This window comes from Salarias fasciatus, chromosome 23 (assembly GCF_902148845.1).
Source record: "Salarias fasciatus chromosome 23, fSalaFa1.1, whole genome shotgun sequence".
NCBI classification, from domain to species: domain Eukaryota; kingdom Metazoa; phylum Chordata; class Actinopteri; order Blenniiformes; family Blenniidae; genus Salarias; species Salarias fasciatus.
The window spans coordinates 154,204-175,000 of record NC_043766.1 but is presented as its reverse complement, the minus strand read 5'-3'; the positions used below and the strand labels follow the sequence as shown (position 1 = coordinate 175,000).

Genomic DNA, 20,797 nt, shown 5'->3' with positions numbered 1-20,797 from the left:
GTCCCTGAGCTTCCCAACCAAAGAAAAATTGGAACCAAAAGACAGTTTATATGTCCATCTTTCTTGTTTTCTCATTCACTCAAAGCAAAATGTGTCTTTCTTTTGTAGAATGAGTAAGCAGAAAACATCAGACTCACCTGGACCTGGCCCTGGCCCTGGACCAGGACCTGAACCTGGATCCAGCATTGCATCCACAAAGACTGATTGTTCCAAACATGCTCTAGATTCCAGAGGATCTCCTTCCTTAGAGTCTCAGTAGGTTTTCTTTCATCTGCTGTTGTGTATTTTCTGTCATTCTTCACTAAATGATTCACTGAACATGAACAAGACTCAGACAGTCATCAAAGTCCATCTGAAAGTCCCAGTTCTTCTCTTTCTTCTCCAACGGTCCTCCATTTTTCCAGTCAGTCTGTTCCTGATGTTGTTGGGGTTTACGATTGGTAATTGGGAATAAATTACTAAAGTATTGATTACTGAGAGTAATGGATTACTTTAGGTAATTTAGTTACTTATTAATTTCAGTAAATTTTGATTTACCAATTAATAATCGCAGGTCATTCACAGTGGATCACTAATAACAATCAATTACGGCGTAATATACTGTTTAAAGTGAAGCACCAAGTAATTTAACCCAACACCAATTATTATTAATCAGAATGAATGGTTATTTATTTGTTAATAATGTTAAATAATCAGTTATTTGGGAATGGAGGAGACCACAGAGTGATTTAACCATTAACTTATTGATTAACAAGGTGTTGTTAATTAATCAATAGTGCCACAAATTACCAATTACGGGAAATGGGTAAATTACAGAAAATGAGCTGAGGGAAGTTGTGAATTATGCATTAAATAAACCTGTGGGTTATTTAATTGATAATTCCGGGGCACCACCTCCTCAGAGGAACATTCATTACCAATTTTCAGTCTCAAAGATGGAAAGATAATTTAAGCTGGTAGTTAATCTTTGGATAAACAACAGTTAAATTATCAGAGAAGGTGTGAGATCGAGCATAGACTGTTACAACCAGGACATTTGTCACAAGACCACCAAAAAGAGAAGCATGAATCATTCAGTTCAGTTAATGAGCGTTTATTAACAATGTCTATTACTAATTAACACATGATCAACAAAACAAAACATTCAAACTTGCAAGTCCTGTGTGTGTGTGTGTGTGTGTGTGTGTGTGTGTGTGTGTGTGTGTGTGTGTGTGTGTGTGTGTGTGTGTGTGTGTGTGTGTGTGTGAGCCCGGAGATGCACAGGAAGGGGCGTTAACCCATTCGGAGCGTGGCCCGATGAGGTCGGCTGTGTGGTCCTTCTTCCTGGAGGAAGAGGAGGTGTGTGTGATTGTGGGCGTGAGCGTGGGTGTGTGTGTATGTGGCGGAGCGGCCACCCGAAGCGACAGGAGTCAATCCTGAGTCACTCACGAAGTAGGCGTGACTCCGGTCACGCTCGGTTTTCGTGAATGTCCGATCGCTGAGGAGTCGGCACGTGGGTGCCCGCATGCGCGATAGAGATAGAGAGAGAGAGGATGAGGGAATGCCCGACCCGCGATCCACGCTTGCGTAGATGAGAGAGAGAGGGAGAGAGGATGAGAGAGCGGGGGAGTCTCTCTGGGTCCCGGGTCTGGGCTCCGCGAACTGAGGAGCGACGGTCCCTGTCCGGCTACCACGGGAGGGGTAGCGGGGAGGGGCGGAGTGAGAGAGTGAGAGAGAGAGCGAGCGAGCGGGCGAGCGGCGCGCGTGCGTGCTCTCGACTCGAGGTCTACCGCGCTGTTCAATTCCCTACTCTCGGGTTAGTAAAGAGGAAAGGCACATGCACAGATGCACGGCTAGCCGGCATCTTGCGGGTCTGATCTGTGAGGAGGAAGCGCGTGCTCGTGAACGTGCGCACGGGAGCGCACGAGGAGAGAGAGAGACGGAGAAAGATGAAGAAAGGAAACAAAGGAAACAACAGTGTATATATCATGAACGGCTTCAGTCCTGGTTCACAATAAAAACACACAAGCATTGAATCATCACCACTATCTAAGCTGCCTAAAGCCCGCCCAGGTGTCAAACCTTGTGTGATGGGCTCTCCGCCGCTGTGGGTCCTGTGGCTGATGAGGTGTTTGGTGGGGAGATCAAAGCCGTCGCTCTGATCTCGATCGGGTTCTGTTGCGTCCAACAGAACCTTGGGCTCTTGGAGGGGTCCACGTGGAGGAAGAGGTCCCGGTTCCTCTGTCCGGGTCCTCAGTTGGGTTTTGGCTGCAGGAGGAGGAGAAGGGGGAGAGCTGAGCCTTAGTGGTGCGGTCCTGCTGGTGTCTTCGGTCTGCTCCAGGGGAGTCCCTGCCGTTCTGCCCCGCTGGGAAAAGGGGCTTCACCGGTGAAGAGAAACTGGTCCCAAAAGTCCCGCCAGCGGGTCCGTTCAGTACCGGGTATAATCCGTTGGAGAGACGGCTGTGCGTCCTTCCTGGATAAAATTCTTTGAGAGAACCGAAGATGGAGGGCGGGATCTCAACTTTTGAGTGGCGGTCGCTCAGCCAATCAGAAGGCGATCTGAGTCCTCCCCTCCTCTGCTCTGGGGAGGAGCCTCACGAGCGCCCTCGTGAGGTTGGCAGTGATATTGCACCCTTATCTGGCTTCTTTGTTCTGTGAGGACAGATAAACGGCCATTACCTGAGGGTTTCTTTGTTCTAAGCACATGGTGGAGGAGATGAGCAGCCATTTCAGGTTCTGGGGGACACGATGGCGGTGGCCTCCTGCTGAGAGGAAGAAGTTTCTCTCTTTGTTCTAGAGAGCTTCAAAGTCTGCTGCGTCTCCACCACGGCGGGGGTCATGTCTCCTTCATGACGGGGGACAGTATTCGCAGACAACATGACTCCGGGTCATGCCTTAGCTGGACCTGTCCATCAGTGCGTCCCCAACATTGTGTTTGTTTTATACTCTGACTCTGGGTTTCCATCCAGCTGTGTGGCCCTGAAGAGTGACCGGTCTTTGGGGAAACCCATTGGCTTTAAATCAGTGTTTGTGTCAGGATTCAACCTCACAGCACACACACACACACACACACACACACACACACACACACACACACACACACACACACACACACACACACACACACACACACACGTTCATGTTGTAATTCGGATCTTAATGTGTTGTAGGATGAGTCCTGCACCTGGAACCAGCTGTGTGTCCCTGAAGAGTGATCAGTCTATGACAGAAGTCATTCTCTTTAAATCAGGACCAGGACCTGCTGATGAGGGGTGAGGATCAGTGTTTGTGTCAGGATTCATCCTCACAGCACACACACACACACACACACACACACACACACACACACACACACACACACACACACACACACGTTTATCTTGTTAATTCAGATCTTCATGTGTTGTAGGAGGAGTCCTGGACCTGGAACCAGCTGTGTGTCCCTAAAGAGTGATCAGTCTATGACAGAAGTCATTCTCTTTAAATCAGGACCAGGACCTGCTGATGAGGGGTGAGGATCAGTGTTTGTGTCAGGATTCATCCTCACAGCACACACACACACACACACACACACACACACACACACACACACACACACACACACGTTTATCTTGTTAATTCAGATCTTCATGTGTTGTAGGAGGAGTCCTGGACCTGGAACCAGCTGTGTGTCCCTGGAGAGTGACGGGTCTATGGATGAATCCATTAGCTTTGAGTCACTACCAGTACCTTCTGATGAGGGGTGAGAATCAGTGTTTGTGTCAGGATTCATCCTCAGAACAGCAGCTTGAACAAAGTCAACATGTTTCTGCAGCGGCAGCCAGCAGAGCTCTGAGGTTCTCCGTGGAGGCTCCGCCCCTCAGCATCAAACACATCTGGACTCCATCTTTGTGGTGAGAACAAGTGTCTAACCGTAGCGTTATTGGTCGTCCTCTTGGAAACACTGACAGTCTCCAGAGTAGCAACAACGGTGGATTTATTCTCACATCTCCATCTGTCTAACTCCAGATGTTTCTCTGTTCCAGATGCTGGAGGACAACATGGTGACTTTCATGAAGAAGGAGCTGAAGAAGATGAAGAAGCTCCTGAGTCCAGATTACCCAGCATGCTCAGAAAGTGAGAGGGAGGATGAGGATGAGGATGAGGATGAAGAGCAGAGGAGCAGCAGAGAGTCATTTCTGAGGATGACTCTGGACTTCCTGAGGAGGATGAAGCAGGAGGAGCTGGCTGAGCATCTGAGGAGCAGTAAGAGGATTTGATCTCACCAAACACTGAAATGTTTTCAGCTCCAGCAGAAACAGAGTCGGGGATGGTCTGAGCCTGCAAGATAAACTCAGCAAAACATTATTTTTTGGGTCCTCCACTTAGTTGCTAACAGTTCCTTTTCTAATTTGTTGTTGCAAATACACTCTTTATGCTGCGTTCACACCGCCAAATGATTTCCACAAATGATTTCCCAAATTTAACCTCTGACCTCGTGTTTTGGACACTCGGGTGAAGAGAGGAGCAGAGCTGTGGACCGATCTCCACCTGGTGGTGAGTTGGATTCGCTGGCGGAGGAGAAAACCAGACAGATCTTGCAGAACCAAACGTGTTGTGAGGGTCTGCTGGGAACGTCTGGTGGAACCCTCTGTCGGCAGGGTTTTCAACTTCCACCTCCAGGAGAGCTTCTCTCATGTCCCGAGGGAGGCTGGGGACATTGAGTCCGAGTGGACCATGTTCTCCATGTTCTCTACCTCCATTGTTGAAGCAGCTACTTGGAGCTGTGGTCATAATGTCTCCGGTGCCTGTCGCGGCGGCAACCCCCGAACCCATTGGTGGACACCGGAAGTAAGGGCTGCCGTCCAGCTGAAGAAGGAGTCCTATCGAGCCTTGTTGGCTCATGGGACTCCAGAAGCAGCTGACAGGTACCGGCAGGCCAAGCGAACTGCAGCCCGAGTGGTTGTGGAGGCAAAAACTTGGGTCTGGGAGGAGTTCAGAGAGGCCATGGAGGAGGCCTATCGGTCGGCCTCGAAGAAATTCTGGCACACCGTCCGGCGCCTCAGGAGGGGAAAGCAGGTCTCCATCAACACTGTTTACAGTGGAGGACGGGAGCTGCTGACCTCAACTGGGGATATTGTTGGACGGTGGAAGGAACACTTCGAGGACCTCCTCAATCCCGTCGCCACGTCTTCCGTGGAGGAAGCAGAGGCGGAGGTCTCAGAGGTGGACTCGTCCATCACCCAAGCTGAAGTCACCGAGGTGGTTGGTAAGCTCCTCGGTGGCAAAGCCCCAGGGGTGGACGAGATTTGCCCTGAGTATCATAAGTCTCCGGATGTGCAGGGACTGTCTTGGTTGACACGTCTCTGCAACATTGCGTGGTGGTCGGGGACGGTGCCTCTGGATTGGCAGACCGGGGTGGTGGTCCCCCTGTTTAAAAGTGGGACCGGAGGATGTGCTCCAACTATAGGGGGATCACACTCCTGAGCCTCCCTGGGAAAGTCTATTCCAGGGTACTGGAGAGGAGGATTCGACCGATAGTCGAACCTCGGATTCAGGAGGAACAATGTGGTTTTCATCCAGGTCGTGGAACAGTGGACCAGCTCTATATCCTCCATAGGGGCTCGAGGGTTCGTGGGTGTTTTCCCAACCTGTCCACATGTGTTTTGTGGACTTGGAGAAGGCATTCGACCACGTCCCTCGTGGTATCTTGTGGGGGGGTATAGGGGAATACGGCGTCCGGGACCCCATGTTAAGGGCCATCTGGTCTCTGTAGGACCGGAGTAGGAGTCTGGTCTGTGTTGCCGGCAGTAAGTCGGACCTGTCATGGGTGCAGGTTGAAGGACCCCCGCGCAGGCAGCCAGGCGGAGTTCAAACCAGAGTCCTGCACTGGGTCGGGTACCCACTAAAACAACTGATTGGTGGCTTTTAAAAACTTTTTTTTTTTTTTTCTCAGGTTTGGATGTGGGTGGGAAAAATAGCTTGTGGGTCAGGTCACGGGTTGTAGGTTGACTTATGAGAATCAATATAACATAATAATAAATAAAATAAAATTTAAATTTAATAAAATTAAAAGCTCTGACATGGTCCATCTGCTGCGACTGCAGCTTGCACAGCGTGTCTTCTGCATCCATTTCCGGGTTACCAAAACAACAGAAATGGCGGAGGACGTGAGAGTACAACTTCAGAGCGGAGAGTACAAATTTGCCGAAAATTCATCCACCAGAGCTAAGTCTAAAGTTTGGGAGCATTTTCGTGTTATCATAGATGAAGAAAATTATCAAGTTGCTGGGTTCGCGGCCTGTAAAAAGTGCAGTAAAGTGTTGTCTTACGATAGCCGCAAAGTGGGAACTAACTTTCAGTTAGATGAGCAAACTACAGAAAACTATCTTGGTCATTATTTACTCTCTGAGGATCCCTTCCACTACTTTGTGGCAATCACTGGCTCAGCTGTTTAAACGCGTTTCACCATCTAATGACACAATTTGTGATTGGACGAGAGCATCAAACGGTCTGCCTCCGTCTAACAAGCGCCACTTCCAAAACAGTTAATAGCTATTTAGATATTTGAGAAATAAATGGATAATCCAAAACAAAGGTTCTTTTCCAAAGACCAGGGAGGTATTTTGTTATTTACCTGACGGTTTCGGCAGACCAATGAACCTTTTTGGACCAATAAATGGATAAAACGTACAACTATCACTTTGTAATGCCCCTGAAGTGTTCAAACATTACACAGTGTTTCCCTGATGGATTACTTTTCTCCTCGATGGATTCCAAAACATGTCATGGCTCGTAACTGCTGACCGCCGCTCAAGTCTAGACAGAAAGTAAGTCTATTACACACGTAAAGTTCCCTTTAAGAGATTCAAAGTTCAAGAGCATCAAATGTAACAAACAAGCGGCTTTACAGTTGTATGGGAGAAGAATACGCAGGGTTGATGATTCATGACTGAATTCAGGCTTTTTTTGGAAGAGCTGCTTCATTCAGGCGCATTGTTTCCTCACTGTGGCAATGTGCTGTTTAGTATTCAGACAATATGACCCAAAATGATTACTTTAAATAAAGGTCGGGCTGCGGGTTGTGTTCAGGACTCTGGTTCAAACTCATTTATTTTCAGAAACAGGAATGCAGGACACAGGAAAGCAGGATACAGGAACACAGGATAAAGGAACGCTGAGCTGAGCCAACATGCAGGCAAGGACAGAGAAGCACGCAGTGAGACCCACAAGGAGCCGACAAGACAAACCAGGGGAGCAGGACTTAAATAGAGGGAAAGACAGGTGCAACACATTAAGGTGGTAACGAGGCAGGAGCAGACAGAAACAGGAGGGGCAGGGCCAGCACAAGGGACAAACAAAACCGAAACCGGCCCTGAGCGCTCCCACATGGCCGCAGGGGCATAGAGCGTGACAGGACCCTCCTCTCAATGTGCGCCTCCCGGCGCACAACAGAGCAATCATTCCAGGCACCACCGCCCAACATCCCGGACCGAGGAGGGGTCAGACGGGACGGACAGAAACCGGACACAGACTCAGACTCAGACACAGATGGCACGGCGCTAAAGCTGACAGGCGGGACGGGGGAACATGGGACTGCACTGCGCGGCTGGGAACGCTGCTGAGGACTGGGACGCTCCTGGAGTAGATCAGAGGCATCGCGGCCGGCGGCAAAGCGTGAGCTGGGCGGACCTCAAATTCCGGGGATGAACTTCGCCAGCGGGGCCCAGAAGCTGAAGATCCTGGGGACGAGCTTTGCCGGAGGGGGCCAGAAGCTGAAGATCCCACAGAAACAGGAGGGGCAGGGCCAGCACAAGGGACAATCAAAACCAAAACCGGCCAGCGGTCCCAAATGGCCGCAGGGGCATAGGGCGTGACAGAACCTGTTCCCAGTGCATGTTGTACTCCAGCAGGGCTGCCCTTTGTCACCAGTTCTGTTCATAATCTTTATGGACAGAATTTCAAGGTGCAGCCAGGGGCCGGAAGAGGTCCAATTTGGTAGCCACAGGATGTCATCTTTGCTTTTTGCAGATGATGTTGTCCTGTTGGCTTCATGTAACCTGGACCAGCATGCACTGGGGTGATTCACAGCCGAGTGTGAAGCGACAGGGATGAGGATCAGCACCTGTAAATCCAAGCACCTCTAAATCCGAGGAAATGGTCCTAGACCGGAAGAAGGTGAACTGCCCTCTCCAGGTCGGTGGAGAGACTGTGGCCCAAGTTGAGGAGTTTAAGTAACTTGGGGTTTTGTTCCTGAGTGAGGGACGGATGAAGGTGAGATTGACAGGTGGATGGGTGCAGTGTCTGCAGTGATGCGGTCGTTGTTTAGATCCGTCGTGGTGAAGAAGGAGCTGAGCTGAAATGCGAAGTACATAACACACTTTAATCTTCACTGTCAAATCCATTTAACTCACCCATGCTTTCGTCTTCTTTTCAGGAACTTCTGCTGGAGTTTTCCAACACAAGCTGAAACGTGGCCTGAAGAAGAGGTTCCAGTGTGTGTTTGAAGGAGTCTCTAAAGCAGGAGAGTCCACCTTCCTGAACCAGATCTACACAGAGCTCCACATCACAGAGGGAGGGGCTGCAGAGGTCAACTGGGAACATGAGGTCAGACAGATTGAAGCAGCACACAGGATAGCAGACAGAGCAGAGACAAGCATCACACCAGGAGACATCTTTAAAGCCCCACCTGGGAGATCTAAACCAATCAGAGCAGTGCTGACAATGGGAGTGGCTGGCATTGGGAAAACAGTCCTGACTCAGAAGTTCACTCTGGACTGGGCTGAAGACAAAGACAACCAGGACATCCACTTCATATTTCCATTCACCTTCAGAGAGCTGAATGTGCTGAAGGAGAAGAAGTTCAGCTTGGTGGGACTTGTTCATCACTTCTTCACGGAAACAGAAGAAGCAGGACTCTTCAGCTTTGAAGACTTCCAGGTGGTCTTCATCTTGGACGGTCTGGATGAGTGTCGATTCCCTCTGGACTTCCAGAGCACTGAGTTCCTCACTGAAGTTACAGAGTCCACCTCTGTGGATGTTCTGCTGACAAACCTCATCAGGGGGAATCTGCTTCCCTCTGCTTGCCTCTGGATCACCACACGACCTGCAGCAGCCAATCAGATCCCTGCTGACTGTGTGGACAGGGTGACAGAGGTCCGAGGGTTCACCGACCCCCAGAAGGAGGAGTACTTCAGGAGGAGGTTCAGAGAGGAGGAGCAGGCCAGCAGGATCATCTCCCACATCAAGACCTCCCGAAGCCTCCACATCATGTGCCACATCCCGGTCTTCTGTTGGATCACTGCTACAGTTCTGGAGAAGGTGTTGAAGAGCAGAGAGGGAGGAAAGCTGCCCAAGACCCTGACTCAGATGTACATCCACCACCTGGTGGTCCAGGCCAAAGTCAAGAAGGTCAAGTATGATGGAGGAGCTGCCACAGATCCACACTGGAGTCCAGAGAGCAGGGAGATGATACAATCTCTGGGAAAACTGGCTTTTGAGGAGCTGCAGAAAGGAAACCTGATCTTCTATCCATCCGACCTGACAGAGTGTGGCATCGATCTCAAAGCAGCCTCAAAGTACTCAGGAATGTTCACACAGATCTTTAGAGAGGAGAGCGGCCTGTACCAGGACATGGTGTTCTGCTTCATCCATCTGAGCCTTCAGGAGTTTCTGGCTGCTCTACATGTCCATCAGACCTTCATCAAGTCTGGAATCAACCTGCTGGAAGAACAACAGAAAAACTCCAGGAGGTCTAAAGTGTTAAAGAAGAAACCTAAACTCCACCGTCTCCATCAGAGAGCTGTGGACGAGGCCTTGAAGAGTCCAACTGGACACCTGGACTTGTTCCTCCGCTTCCTCCTGGGTCTTTCACTTGAGACCAATCAGAGTCTCCTTCGAGGTCTGCTGACACAGACAGGAAGTAGCTCACAGACCAATCAGGAAACAGTGCAGTACATCAAGGAGAAGCTGAGTGAGAGTCTGTCTGCAGAGAGAAGCATCAATCTGCTCCACTGTCTGAATGAACTGAATGATGGTTCTCTGGTGGAGGAAATCCAACAGTCCCTGAGATCAGGACGTCTCTCCACAGACAAACTGTCTCCAACTCAGTGGTCAGCTCTGGTCTTCATCTTACTGTCATCAGAAGAAGATCTGAAGGAGTTTGACCTGAAGAAATACTCTGCTTCAGAGGAGGCTCTTCTGAAGCTGCTGCCAGTGGTCAAAGCCTCCAGCAAAGCTCTGTACGTGGTTTAAGAACAAATCTGTAGAACTGAGTCCAGGAGAAACATTGATCTGGTTTTCATTTTTGCTTCTTCTTCAGGTTGAGCAGCTGTGGTCTGTCAGAGAGAAGCTGTGGAGCTCTGTCCTCAGTTCTCAGCTCTCAGTCCTCCAGTCTGACACATCTGGACCTGAGTAACAACGACCTGCAGGACTCAGGAGTGAAGCTACTGTCTTCTGGACTGGAGAGTCCTCACTGTAAACTGGAAGCTCTCAGGTCAGGCTCCAGCTGCTGCATGATCATGTGGAGGAACTTCCTTCTTCCTTCTTGACTTGATGCAGCCATGTTTGTGTCTCCAGTCTGTCAGGGTGTCTGGTCTCAGAGGAAGGCTGTGCTTCTCTGGTCTCAGCTGTGAGATCCAAGTCCTCCCATCTGAGAGAGCTGGACCTGAGCTACAACCATCCAGGAGACTCAGGAGTGGATGAGCTGTTTGCTGCAGTGGAGGATCCCCAGTGCAGTTTGGAGACTCTCAGGTATGAACTCACAACACGAGCTCCTGGGCCTGTGTCTTGACCAATGCCCTGTCTTCCTGTCTGACTGTCTCTCTTCCTGCAGGGTGGACCATGGTGGACAGCAGAGGCTCAAACCTGGTCTGAGGAAGTGTAAGTTGGACTCATCACTGTCCGTTTGTCTTTCAATCAAAGCTTTGGAGTCTTTCAAACATTACTGACAAGAGAAGCCTGACAAAAAGTGTCCTCATCAAACTTTCTCTCCATCAACAACATGTCAGGAAGTCCACAAACAACAAATCCATCACATGTGTCACATCAGGACTGAACTCTTTTTCTCTCCATCAGATTTCTCTCAACTTCAACTGGATGAAAACTCAATGAGCAGAGAGCTCAAACTGTCCAACAACAACAGGAAGGTGACACATGAGTGGGGAGAGCAGCCGTATCCTCATCATCCAGACAGATTTGATGTCTATAAACAGCTGCTGTGTCGAAATGATCTGAGTGGTCGATGTTACTGGGAGGTCGAGTGGAGCAGAGGTGTTGACATATCAGTGAGTTACAGTGGAATCAGAAGGAAAGGAGGCAGTGATGAGAGTAGGTTTGGAGGGAATGATCAGTCCTGGAGTCTGAGGTGCTCTGGTTTCGGTTACTCTGTCTGGCACAATAACAGAGACACACCCATCTCCTTCCTCTCCTCCTCCTCCTCCTCGTTCTCCTCCTCTGGTAGAGTAGCAGTGTATGTGGACTGTCCTGCTGGCTCTCTGTCCTTCTTCAGAGTCTCCTCTGACTCTCTGATCCACCTCCACACCTTCAACACCACATTCACTCAACCTCTTTATGCTGGATTTCACTTTTGGCTCCCTGGTTCTTCAGTGAGTCTGTGTCCTCTGTAGGAAGGACGTCTCTGTCTCTGACAGCAGGGAGGAAGAGGGTATATAAATGTAATATAACAAGAAATCCTTGCAACTGTGAAAAAACACAATATTCCTGATCTTTTACAGAGAAATTCAATTACAAATACGGATATTTATGGTCAACATATGTTAACAACTGTATCATAATTTCACAAATATTTTTCAATTATTTACGGAAAAAATTTGTGAAATTAAACTTCACAACTCAAAAAAAATCATTACAATCATTAAAATTATATGTAATTATTAAAATCACATAGGAGCTAATGGGGAAAGTACACCTCTCACTCATCCCTGAAGTGAGTTTTCTTTTTTTAAAACATTCAGCCAGATCCGCATGGTGGCTTAGAGGTTGATGCTCTTGCCCCTCGTTTAGACGGTCGCGGACTCAAGTCCCGGTCCTGGCTCCCCAGCTGCCTCCCATGATCCAAAACACACAGGTCATGTTGCCCCTAGTTGTTTTCTGTATTATCTGTTTATCTGAAAGACGAATCACATTCAATAATTTCATTATTTTGTAACATTAAATGTTTGTAATTAAATGTTAAACAACTGTAAATTCAGGCAAAATCTTGTTAAAATTACAAGCACAAGCTGTATTTTTAGTACTGAAAAAACTATTTTTTTACGAGAAAGTAATCTTCTGTTATTTTATGGTATATTTCTGGTGCCCCAGCTGCCGAAAAATTCCCGTTTTTTTAAGATTTTTTTGTTTACAGTGAACTCAAACACTCTTTCTCAATTTCACTTGTTATTTTTAGAATTTTTTTTTTTTTAATTTTTCTGTATTGTAGAGACACATACACTTCTAAAATCACTGCAAAGCAAAATCACTCCCCTCCCAAACAACAATCCACAGTTATAACCAGGGGTGCACAGAAGCGGTGCGCTGGTGCGCATGCGCTTCCAAATAATAAAATGCGCACCTGGTCAAACATTGGAACGCTCATTTGCATACCAAGAAAACCACTGGTTTAAGTGAGAAAGCAGATACTGCACGAGCATTATTATTTTTCAGCGCTTTAAACACCATTATATTTTGTGAACGTTACGAGGTTTCAGACATTCTGTTGCACGGCTTCTCTTCGTTTTCAGTTGAAATTAAAGCAGCTATGCAACGCTGTCCAAGTATCCCTCGATTTTGTTCTTCCTGTAGGTAGGCGTGGGGAGAAAAAAAATGTATTTAAAAATGTGAGGACCAAACAACAACCCAAGGTTCTCCCCTGAGAACTAGACAAAAAGTATTAAAATATTATACAAAATACATATACATATACAAATTACAAAAACATTATAATTTGTTTTTTGTTATATTTTTTTACTATTATGGAAATGCATTATGTTTATGGTGTAGCTGCCATGGAGAGGTATTTGTTTTGTTGTATTGTTTTTTTCTTTTTGTGATGTGTTGTGATTTCAATTAATTCTGTTTTGGGAACTGATTAATTTAATTACCTGTTCAATGGTGAAGAGCCTGGGTTACGAGGCAGCAGAGTATTTTTGTTTTGAGGTACCAATTTGGTTTTGGATCAAAGAGTCTTTGGTTGGTGTTGTATTTTTGTTTTTTCTTCTTTCTACGATCAGATCATTTTCCAATACAATTTTGTTTAATAAATTTGAGAGTATTTTTGTAAAGAAGCTGGCGTGATTCATGTTTAAGGGGCTCACACAACTAAACAAAAGGGGAAAAGATTAAGACTCAGATGTTGAAGAAGCGCTACACAGGTTTTTCAAAACAACAACAACAACAAAAAACAAAAGCAAAAAAACATAAAAAATGAGAACTGTCGACCTGTCGGTAATTTGCATTTTCAGGTGTATCAGTACACAAAATGTATTTAGTGTCTGTATTCAGATCTTAAGTCAGGACCTTGGACAGCACCATGTTTCCTGTGTTTACCTGTGTAAATATACTTTGAGTGTCTTGACATGTGTGTGTGTGAGTGTGTGTGTGTGTGTGTGTGTGTGTGTGTGTGTGTGTGTGTGTGTGTGTGTGTGTGTGTGTGTGTGTGTGGGTGTGGGTGTGTGTAATTTGTATTTTCAGGTGTATCAATGCACAAAAAGTATCGAGTATCTGTATTCAGATCTTTATTCAGGACCTTGGACAGCACCATGTTTCCTGTGTTTACATGTGTAAATGCACGTTGAGTGTCCTTACGAGTGTGTGTGTGTGTGTGTGTGTGCGCGCGCGTGTGTGTGTGTGTGTGTGTGTGTTTGTGTGTGTGTGTGTGTGTGTGTGTGTGTGTGTGTGTTGGGGTTTACGATTGGTAATTGGGAATAAATTACTAAAGTATTGATTACTGAGAGTAATTTATTACTTTAAGTAATTTAGTTACTTATTAATTTGGGTAAATTTTCATTTGCCAATTAATAATTGCAGATCATTCACAGTGGATCACCAATAACAATCAATTACGGCGTAATAAACTGTTTAAAGTGAAGCACCAAGTAATTTAGCCCAACATCAATTGTTATTAATCAGAATAAATTGTTATTTATCATTAATAATGTTAAATAATCAGCTATTTGGTAATGGAGTAGACCACAGATTGATTTAACCATTAACTTATTAATTAACAAGGTGTTGTTAATTAATCAATAATGACACAAATGACCAATTACTGGAAATGGGTAAATTACAGAAAATGAGCTGAGGAAAGTTCTGAATTATGCATTAAATAAACCTGTAGGTTATTTAATTGATAATTCCGGGGCACCACCTCGTCAGAGGAACATTCATTACCAATTTTCAGTCTCAAAGATGGAAAAGTAATTTAAGCTGGATGTTAATCTTTGGATAAAAAACCGTTAAATTATCAGAGAAGGTGTGAGATCGAGCTCAGGCTGATACAACCAGGACATTTGTTACAAGACGCCCAAAAAGAGAAGCATGAATCGTTCAGTTCAGTTAATGAGCGTTTATTAACAATGTCTATTACTAATTAACATCAAATAACACAAACAGAACATTCAAGACTTGCAAGGTGTGTGTGTGTGTGTGTGTGTGTGTGTGTGTGTGTGTGTGTGTGTGTGTGTGTGTGTGTATTTCGCATTTTCAGGTGTATCACTGCGCAACTAGTATCTGGCGTCTGTGTTCAGGTCTTAATTCAGGACCTTGGACAGCACCATCTTTACTGTTTCCAATCGCAAATGTACTTTGAGTGTCTTTACGTGTGTGTGTGTGTGTGTGTGTGTGTGTGTGTGTGTGTGTGTGTGTGTGTGTGTGTGTTAGCTGGAGCACTTACAGAGTTTCACATCACCTGGTTCATAGGCGTACAGGCGGTTGGAGTAGCGTCCAATGATGTCGTCTCTCACCGTCATGGAGGGGTCTGTTGGGAAGTGGACGTAGTAAATGATGTAGCAGTGCAGAAGCAGGTGACGTAGAGTTTTTAGAACAGGGTTCTCCAGCCCTGTTCCTGCAGAACCCTACCCAGCATGCCCTGGCTCTCTCCCCGCTGCCTCCACCTGCAGCTGTCTCCACTGGCCGTCTCCATCAGGTGCTCTGACTCGCTATCCTGATGGCCTTCAGTACCAGTTATCTCTATACGCAGATGACTTGTTGCTCTATGTAGCAGTATCAGTAGCTTCTCTTCCAGGTGTCCATTTTGATAAATGTTGTTCATTTTTAGGATATAAGCTAAATCTTAATAAAAGTCAGCTGGTTCCCTGCTCCAGCAGGCTAACCTGCCTTTTCAGGATCCTCCAACTTTAAATATCTCGAGATTCATGTGACTTGTGCTTTTTCTGGTCTTTTCTCTGCCAACTTCACTCCAAGACCAAGGAAAATCTGACTGTGAGAGGTGGAAGAATCTGCCCCTCTCCTTGATGAGAAAGATTAATGTCGTTAAAATGAATATCCTCCTGAAATGTCTATCTGTTTCAATCAGTCCCTGTGTTTCAACCAAAATACTTCTTGGTTTCTTTGTCTCTTTCCCTGCAGGATCGGTCTTGCTTGGTTTCTTGTCTGAAGTTTTGAGACTTCTTGTTTTTTCCCTCCTTAGCCAGACTACTGTTTGGGGGCCTGTTTTTGTTAAACCCACCTGTCCCCACCGACTGTGTTTTGTAGTCTCCCCCGTTTTCTGTATTGTCTTTTTCCTTGGAGAAGGGCTCCAGGTAAGACACCCCGGGGTCTACATTCTGCACGTAGGTAACTTTCGGCTGCCACGACCCTTTGTAGCAGACAGGTCAGGTGAGGCTTAGTTTGGGTAAATCACTGGTTTAAGGTAGTTTAAGGTAGTAGGGTCACAGGGTCGAGGTTTAGGGGAAGATTAGGGTTTGTGTGTGTTTAGTGGCACCACCCACAGGGCCCTTGTCCTGACGTCCTCCTGCCCTCTGTTCGCTGTCCTCCATTTTTGCTTTTTGCTAGTTTTTTGTTTAACCCCTGCGGGTTGTGTTTTGTCATTTTTTGTGATAACTTGTAAAATTGTTTGTAACACTGTTTGTTTGATTTATCTTTGGTTATATAAAATTCCCTTTTCCTTTGGAAAAGGTCACCTGAGTTCTTTTGTGTTGTACCTTGTTTTGCCTGCACACCGCCGTAAGCCTAATTTACGTCAGCCCAGTAAGCCTGTGCATAAGTTGTTGCTTTTCCCCAGCTCCCAGCCAGACCATTTTTAACACCTTTAAGGGGGATGTAACACTGCTCTTACATACTCTTCTCTTCCAGTCAAGACCTCAGCCGTCATCAGAAGTCCTGTTGTTCTCAACACTCTCAGGATCTGGCTTCAGTTCAGGAAATGAAATCACAATATGATTGGTCCACAAAGCATCTGTTTAGGTTTTTCCAGGTCGGACATTCAGCGCTGTTCCCTCCCTGCCCCCATCGGTTCTAGGAAGATTTACTCACATTAGGGTTCGAGGAACTGTTGGCTGACGGCTCCAGAGATTGAGGACAAACGTGACTCAGTGTCATCTGAGTTATGTGTTTGTCTTTTGTCCACACCTTCATAATTATTGGTGAAGTTATTTTAACATCATGGGAATAATTCTACAGCCGTGTCCGGAACTCCTGTGAGTTCCACAGAACTGAACTTAGTCCAAAAAGAAATTCTTGGTTTTACTTCTTGAATCTCCAAACGCCACCTCATTCTGCTGAGAGACGCCTGTTCCAGACTGCACCAAGCTGCTGATCTGGTTTAAACAGGTCGGATCCAGTCGGGTCAGTCCCCTGACTCCACAGACACCAGGTCTTACCCACAAACATGATCCTGGGGACGTACTTTCCATCAGGGGACATGTTTTGATCTACGGTTTCCTGCTGCAGGGGAGGAGAGCACACACACACACACACACACACACACACACACACACACACACACACGTAATGCAGGATGTTTCATTGCAGTGTCAGAGCCCTCCCCCACCAGCCCTGCAGCCTACAATCACATTGAGGACCACAAAGTCCTCATCCAGGATCCTCTGGATCTCATCGTCGTGAGCCAAGGCCTGCTTGAGTGCTGCAGGACAGACGGAGCGTTAGGGTGAAGCAGAGCAGGGGGGGGAGCAGCAGGACGTGCTGGGGCTGGTGGGGGGTACAGCTGGGCCGGCTCACCATCGCATTGAGAACAGTCCTCCAGGTGGAACAGGACCATCAGAGGCTTGTTCCTGGAACACAGACCAGACAGTTGTTTCACACCCACCCCTCATGGAACCGTTCCCCTTAGAACCAAGGTGCTTCCTCACGTGGACCGAGACAAGGACAGAGCCTCCTCGTACGTCTGAGCCCAGTTCAGCTGGTCGCCCCAACCTGCAAGACACAGGAGCAGCTGGGGTTCAAACCAGGACACTACTGAAGCTACTCCTGTACTGTTATGTCTAGCTGCTGTAAGAGACATACCGGAGACATGTATGCTCTTTACAGGCTCTTTAATAACACTGCTGCTCTGCCCATACATTTACATGTGTCCGTCCTCTTAAAGTGTCCCACCAAGTTTTCACCATCATATGGTTCCTACTCCAATGCTCCCATTACAACTCCGTCACCACAAACCTCGAGACAGCGACTGAGGGATCCTCTGGCCAGATTTGGGGACATATTTAGTAAAGGTGGAGGACAAGGCCACCAGGACCAGGGACGCGGCTGCTCTGGTCATCTTTCAGCTTCCTGGAACAAGAACAGACCTGAGGGAACATCTGGACCAGCAGGGTCAGAGTTCTGGAAACAACAGCATGGTGAAGACGCTGGAGACACAGCAGAACACTGAGACTGAAACCCTGAATCCAGCGGTTCCACACTGAGGACCCAGCGGTGTCAGAACATCCACATTCAGCTGCAGTCAAAGTTCTTGGTTTCGTATCATGTATTAAAAGACCTCAGAGAACCTCAGACAACCAACTCCTGCCACTGACTCCTGCAGATTTTTACAGAAACTTCATTCTTGGTGCTTTCATTCAGTTTGTCTGATAATGAAATAATGAAAACTGAGGCCACAGATTCCTAAAAATGAGCCCTTCCAGAAGCACAACAGCAGCACGAGGTCTTCTCTGCTTACCTGCTGCTCAGACGTGGAGGACAGGAGAGAACGGGAGAGGACGGGAGTCCTGCTGCGTCTCCTGCTGCTCCGCCTCTGCTTTAAAGCTCCTGGCAGGTGGAGCGCCCCTCCCTCTCCTCCTCCAACCCCTCCATAGTGCTGACTCACCCAGATGTCTTGCATCGGGAGAACAGGTTCCTGTCCTGATGCAGACATCCTGCCTGTCCGGTCGGGACTAGGCATGCTGGGTATGTGATGGACGCCCGGGGACAGTGGACGGGGGTCACATGCCTGGCAGCCCTGTCCGTGGAGGACATAGGAAGTGTTTACAATGGCTGGCCTGCGGCTGATTGGCTTGTGCTGCGGCCTGATCCTCTGGAGGATTAAGAAGACCGCCGCCACAAAAGACGTCCAGGGGAGGACGGTCTCAGGCATAATTCATTCATTTAAGAAATATCACTGTTGTCTGAAAGTGTCTGTATTGTAGAGGGCACAACTTAAGCTAAAGTAGAGGACAGATTTTATCATACGCGGCCTACAGAAGGAAAATTTCAAAGGAACAACAAGAGAAACTCGACAAACAAATATCACACCTGAAATGCTCAGAACCCATCCCCAGATTTGGAAAAACAGCTTCTGACCCCAGTTTTTCATGATTTGGCCCTCCCCTCACTTACTTTAGAGCAGATTGCTTCGTTGGACAAAACAAATAACACAAAGAGAAGTTTGCTATGCCAATCAAAGTGTTTAAGATTGAAACTTTACTAACGAATACCTTTAGTGAACAACTATCTCCGATCTTGACCAAACTGTATGTCGAATCCTATACATCTGGCCGGCTTCCTCCCACTCTCAGCCAATTATGCATCACGCTTCTGTTAAAAAAAGGGAAGGACCCATTAGACTGTGCCTCATACCGGCCGATCTCGTGACTGAATTCGGACTAAAAAATTCTGACAAAGATTCTCTCTCTCCGTCTTGAAGAGATTCTAGGTTGTATTATATCCCCAGACCAAACAGGTTTTCTAAAACAGAGACCACTCCTTTTCAATATCCTTCCCGGTCCACCTCAGAATGCATTCACTCTATGGATGCAGAGAAAGCATTCGACGAGTCAAATGGACATTCCTTTTTCAAACCCTGGTCAAATTTGGGTTTGGGGCGTCTTTCATTGCCTGGATCCGGTTGCTGTATTCTTGCCCTTCCGCTGTCGTCCTGACCAACAATCTCTACTCTGCACCTTTTGATTTGGCCTGTGGGACGAGACAAGGCAGTCCCCTCAGTCCACTGCTATCCGTCTTAGCTATCGAGCCACTTGTGATAGCCATAAGATCCAATCGTGCTATCACAGGCTTTCTCAGGGGCAACACAGAACACAAGTTGTCTTTGTATGCGGACAACCTTCTCTTATATGTGCCAAAAGCTGAGTCTACTATTCCTCATATAGTTACATAATTACATAATTAGATATTATCCTGGTTTATCTGGAGTGGTAAAAATCCTCATCTGTGCAGGGATTTTTTGCAAAAACACTAAACAAAATGGGGGCTTGGCTCTGGCAGACTTTTGAAAGTAGTATAGCTGCTACAAATTTGCACTGCATGATGTTCTGGAAGAACTGTACCTCTGTGGTGAAATGTCGCCTATGGGTTAGCATGGAAAGACTTTCTAGTAAACCGGTAAACCTTTCTGCCCTTTTGGCTGCACCCATGCCACGAAATGTGTCTACTGTCCAAGGTGACACTATAAATTACTGCAAGGTGGGCTTTTTGGACCAATACCAGACAACCACCTATTCCAACCATCTGTGCAAAACAATGCATTTACCACTTTGTTTGTTTCTTTTCTTTTCTTTCGTTTTCTTTTTTTTATATACGTATTTTATTAATGGGAATTCAGTAGATATATTTAAGCACCAGCTTAATCCAAATTTAACCTAAGTTTGATTTTTTTCTCACAGTATAACATCTAGAAAGCTTCCAGACTTGCTCACCGTGGAGAGTTAGTTGTTCATACTAAAAAAATACGATTTGTCTTTCAATGTCTGAATGACCTTTAGTTCAATACATACTAGGCATAGTTCACAGGGCCAAGATATCTCTTGTTTTTCTTTTCTATTTCATGATTCACCAGTTAGTCGTGTATGTGGAAATGTAAAGACTGTGAAAACTCATTTTCAAGACGATCTAAACTTCTGAAACACTGCAAATTCTATCATCTGCATGATTCACAATTTAAGTGCCACATTTGTGACAGCTAAACTGTGAATCTGCTGTTAATCAGTCACTCAATCTGCAATCCCCTCGGCACATTCTTTGCCTTTCATGTCAAACTAATTTAATTAATGACATGAATAATTCAAACCACAAGTATCAAGTTTACAGTCATAGCCAACTTATTTTAGCTTCATACAGTTTCCAGTCCAAATCAGGCTTTTTTTTAATGAGTAATAAACTGAGTATGACTGTAAAGCTGAGGCTTGTGAACTCAAAAAGCATGTACCCCACTGATGAAAAGCCCATTCACAGATATCCAGGTACTCTGGTGCCCTCAAGTGGACAGTTAGAGCATGATCCTAGACAGTTAATGACAAACCAACCGCAAAATAATGCTGTTTCAGGACATTACTGCTTGTACTACCTTTAATCTGCTGCTACGACAACGGTTAAAGATATTCTACTTTTTTTCTACTGCATTTCACCATAGCACTTACCACTACTG

General features: G+C 46.4%; 2 protein-coding genes and 1 long non-coding RNA gene across 3 annotated transcripts in view; 2 read left to right on the top strand and 1 right to left on the bottom strand.

Annotated features, from left to right (window-relative positions):
• The window catches only part of LOC115381255 (uncharacterized), a 21,488-nt gene extending 12,959 nt beyond the window's left edge, over positions 1-8,529 (top strand). The window contains exon 3 of the long non-coding RNA XR_003930412.1: positions 8,448-8,529. This is a non-coding gene — a long non-coding RNA (uncharacterized LOC115381255). The remainder of the gene's footprint in view (positions 1-8,447) is intronic.
• Positions 1-11,585, top strand: part of LOC115381241 (NLR family CARD domain-containing protein 3-like) — a 65,665-nt gene extending 54,080 nt beyond the window's left edge. Inside the window, exons 8-11 of the mRNA XM_030082521.1 lie at positions 10,280-10,453; positions 10,537-10,710; positions 10,793-10,839; positions 11,035-11,585. Of these exons, the coding sequence (XP_029938381.1) occupies positions 10,280-10,453; positions 10,537-10,710; positions 10,793-10,839; positions 11,035-11,585 (946 nt within the window). The remainder of the gene's footprint in view (positions 1-10,279; positions 10,454-10,536; positions 10,711-10,792; positions 10,840-11,034) is intronic.
• A 3,249-nt stretch (positions 11,586-14,834) lies between these two features.
• LOC115381947 (anterior gradient protein 2 homolog) lies at positions 14,835-17,698 on the bottom strand. Its single transcript, XM_030083595.1, has 7 exons — positions 17,596-17,698; positions 17,289-17,352; positions 17,178-17,210; positions 16,986-17,076; positions 16,800-16,863; positions 15,647-15,775; positions 14,835-14,935 (listed from the first exon to the last, which is right to left on the bottom strand). The coding sequence occupies exons 1-7, from the start codon at positions 17,696-17,698 to the stop codon at positions 14,835-14,837; spliced, it is 585 nt and encodes a 194-aa protein (XP_029939455.1).
• Between the last annotated feature and the right edge of the window lie 3,099 nt (positions 17,699-20,797).

What these genes read in the sequence shown, in the direction of transcription:
- LOC115381947 (XM_030083595.1), bottom strand. Translation starts at nt 17,698, where the DNA reads ATGACCAGAGCAGCCGCGTCCCTGGTCCTGGTGGCCTTGTCCTCCACC. An exon ending in CTGTCCTTGTCTCGGTCCAC is followed by an intron (nt 17,211 to 17,288) that starts GTGAGGAAGCAC and finishes TCTGTGTTCCAG; the next exon opens with GAACAAGCCTCTGATGGTCC. An exon ending in ATGGTCCTGTTCCACCTGGA is followed by an intron (nt 17,077 to 17,177) that starts GGACTGTTCTCA and finishes ACCCTAACGCTC; the next exon opens with CGTCTGTCCTGCAGCACTCA.